General features: G+C 30.1%; 1 protein-coding gene across 1 annotated transcript in view; it reads right to left on the bottom strand.

Moving 5' to 3' along the window:
* LOC103202021 (solute carrier organic anion transporter family member 1B3-like) overlaps positions 1-3,970 on the bottom strand; it is a 67,558-nt gene that overhangs the window by 55,490 nt on the left and 8,098 nt on the right. Inside the window, exons 2-5 of the mRNA XM_007946800.2 lie at positions 3,470-3,563; positions 2,299-2,414; positions 1,047-1,193; positions 751-849 (exon numbers count right to left, since the gene is read on the bottom strand). Coding sequence (XP_007944991.2) covers positions 751-849; positions 1,047-1,193; positions 2,299-2,414; positions 3,470-3,563 — 456 coding nt within the window. The remainder of the gene's footprint in view (positions 1-750; positions 850-1,046; positions 1,194-2,298; positions 2,415-3,469; positions 3,564-3,970) is intronic.

Genomic DNA, 3,970 nt, shown 5'->3' on the forward strand with positions numbered 1-3,970 from the left:
TATGGTAAATTGTAGTCAATGTCATGAGACAAACTGTGTGTGAACTGCTGTATGGAAAGTGAATTTTCTCTGTAAACTTTCATCCAAACCACAATTTAAAAAAAAGAAAGAAAGAAAAGACAGGACATGTGTAGGAAGGATGGCCTGAAGTTGAGGCAGTCCCCATAACATGGCCTCTATTTCTTCTATGGCCTAAGATGGAAAACATGCTCTAGCAGTGAAGAGAAAGATCATAGATTCATTTTTGTGTGAATTCCTTTAAACAGTCATTCAACAAGCACTTATTAAATTTTGCCATACACCAAGCTCTGCACCAGGACAAGGGAAAGTGGCACAAACAAAGTGCACAATGGAGACTATTGAGCCTCTCTGGTCTTGAGTCAACCAGATGACCAAAAGGAGGCTTTTAACACTGGAGCATCCAAACCAGAATCAGTGCAAAAATGGAATCTATCTGATCAAGAGATCAGTTTCGGAAGAGGAATATTTCAGTTTGATTGTTTCAGATCAAAGAATCCAAAACAAATTTGTTAAAATTTCCTCATTTTATAGTTAGTTGTAAAAGCATGATGTAGGTAGATAAAAATTGACTTTTCTTTTTATTCAGATTATTAATACATTTATGTCCTATTTATAAATTTGGAGAAATAGTAAGCAAAGGACTATGGATAGTATGAATTCAATTATTTGGAAAATAGTATCTTGTACTTGAAATGCTCTTTCATATTACCTTGGTTTGGGTGTACTTACTTAAATCTATATATCCAACATCCACATATAGTTTAGTAATCTGAGATCCCAAGAGAAAACCAATGGCAAGGCCAATGATTGCTGTTGCATTCAAAATACCTGAAAATATTATAGATAAATTTTACCAGATGCCAAGAACACAGGGTTATTATTTGTTCAATAAGTTTTGTCAAGTAACATTTGATGTTTCTCCAAATAGTTTTTAATAAGTAAACAATGAATTTAGTAAGACACAATTCTTTCAAGGGTAAACACAGGAATGGGAATCACACAATCTAATATTTTCTGTACATTACCTATGTAAAAAGAAGAATGTCCTTCTTTAGCAAAATCATCAATGTAAGCAACCCCTAAGGGTACTATTGGAGTTTCCCCAATTCCACGAAGCATATTACCCATCAGGACATATATCCACATATATGAACCAGATTCCTTTACACAATCTATGAAGACAAAAGGGCATTTTATTAAACATTAATTTTAGCCTTCTTACTAGAAACTCAACTTTAACTCATTCCATTTGAGGTTTTCTTTTTCTTCTAATTTTAAGAGTGATTCACATTAACTTTACAAATTTGAAAATATAGCAAAACAAAAATAAAGAACGCAAAAATCATCTGTAATTTTATAACACACAGTGCTATTCTAATGTTTGTCATATGCCTTGCACTATTTTAGTTTACATAAAAATACTTATCATTTTCTTTACATATATTACACACTGAAATACCTAGTTCACATTGAAATTTGCTTTCAAACTTAATATCATGACAATTTCATAAGGAATAAAAAATTTTATATGATTTTAAAGATTGAATTCATATCATATATTCATAGCATATTGAATAAAAGTTTCATAATTTATTTAATCACTACACTACTTTTTAATTGCAAAATATTTCTATTTCGTATCTGTTAAATTGTGGTGCCATTGTTATAATTGTAAATAAATTTTGTGCACATTCCTACTTACTTTCTTAAAATAAATAAATGAAAGTATAATTGCTGAGTTAAATGGGTATGAATATTTTTGTTCTTTAATATTTAATGAAAATTAACCTCCTAAAAGTGTTACAAATTTACATACTTCAGGCAATACATACAATGCATCTTTTTCCTTTACCTCATTTCTTTTCATTTTTAATCTGTTGTTATCTAATAGGTTAAAAACCTTAAACTAACATTATAATTTTCCATCATAACACATAATTTGTGTTATAATCTGTGCAAAATCTCAAAAGGTATTATAATTTGCATTTTAATTAAGTATAAAGCTAAGTTTTTTCCTCTTATTTATGGCACTTAGCTATTCTTTATTTTAAATGCATATATTCCTTGCCAATTTTCCTACTGAAATCTTCCTTTTATTCATTCTAAAGTCTCTTTATATATAAAATACATTAACACTGATTTTGACTAGGTAAGGTGCAAATGTTTTTTTGCAATTGCTTTCTAAAATCAATTTTGCTGATATCATTCATTTATATTAGAGATGTAATTAAATTCATATATTTTAGAATGATTATTAGTGTCACTATTAATTCTTACCATTTCCTACTATTTCAGGTGATGTTCTATTGAATAATAAAGTTTTATTAATTAAGCAGGTTGACAAGCTTGATGTTGAGTTCGATGATGGATTAATATCTTTATCTTTGGAATACCTATAACTGTAAGAACATTATTATCTTTAAAATTTTGCTTATCTACTGAATATTTTCATTTATTCCAGAATTACTTAGAATTTTTTCTTTATTTGTACTATTTTCTTCCTCACATAACCAGAATCCTCTTTGTCATTTTTCCAGCCTGTATTTTAGAAAAGGTGACAGGAGAAAGTGAAATGAGAAAGGCGATTAAGAAAGACCATTTGACATTCCCCAGACAAACTGGATATAAAGTTGCTTTCTTTCCAGGATTGTATATAATCTTGTCAAGATATGAAACATCCTAGTTTCAGAATTTATTTTTTAACTACTAACTGTATCTATCTTTCATTTGATTATAGTGTAAACTTCTTGTTGATTTATGATGACATTAACACATTTTAGGGCAGTATTTTCCAAATCAGCTATAAGGCACAACAATATATCCACATTTTTCCATCAACAACACAAAATAAGACATGCTTTCTGTTCTTAGGGCATCTCATACTCTCCCAGAGAAACACGTATGATAAAAGAGAAAATAATTTTCATATACAAGGACATGAATTGTCACAATGAAAAGAGGTCAGCTCTGCTTTGGAAGTGGGGATGGCTGAATTGGAGAATATTTTATAAAAAAATGATATATGAGGTGCATATTAAAATATGGATAGGAGTTTAATAAATAGGCAAAGCAGGAAAAATATTAAATCTTGCAGAAACACAATGTGCAAAGAGATGGCATATTATGGCACATTTGGAGACCTGAAAATAGTTTGGTAAGACTAGGATATGGTCCTCAATTGTGGAGAGAAATGGAAGATAAAGCTGGTAATATAGTGAAGGAATAAATCAGTGAGTGAGCTGTATATGTTAATGAGTTTAGATATTAATCCATAGGCAAGAGACTATCAACATTTTTATGGTGACCAATAATAAGAAATACATTTTGTATCACAATCACAATATACACACCACACACACAAACATTCAAAAATACATGTACAAAATGAAAGTTTCACAGAACCATATTTATCCCCATATACCTTTTATATTATTCTATTCTCATCTACCCTATTTTAGTAAGAAATAATTCGTTGGTCCCAATCATCTGTATTAATTTATTGACCCACTTGTTATTCAGGATCTGAAGTTTGAAAAACACTCCTTTAGGTTATTTGAAGTTGTAGTCAAGACTGAAATAATTAGCTTTGTGTTTTAAAACAAATATTCTATTATAGGACATGAGTTAAAAAAGAGTTGAGACTTGAGGCAAAAAATCTAGATCAGAGATAATGGAAGCTTCAGCTGGATTAGGGACAGTGAGATGAAAAGAAGAGTACGATTTAGGTAGATATTTAGGAGGCAAAATAAGCAAGATTTGGTGATCATTAGTCATCTATGTTAAAGTAAAGGAAGAGTCTAGAATGATTTTGGTTTGAGGGTCTTTGTGGAGAAAGGAACCATTACTAAAAGGGAAAATGTGAAAACACTTTAAGAGCTGGTTTTGGCACAATGGTGAGTTCAGTTTTGAATATCTGAATGGAAGATTCTTGTGAGATATTAGTCTGGAG

Source organism: Orycteropus afer, unplaced genomic scaffold (genome assembly GCF_000298275.1).
Source record: "Orycteropus afer afer isolate SDZICR_OR568_19922 unplaced genomic scaffold, OryAfe1.0 scaffold00171, whole genome shotgun sequence".
Taxonomy (NCBI): Eukaryota; Metazoa; Chordata; class Mammalia; order Tubulidentata; family Orycteropodidae; genus Orycteropus; species Orycteropus afer.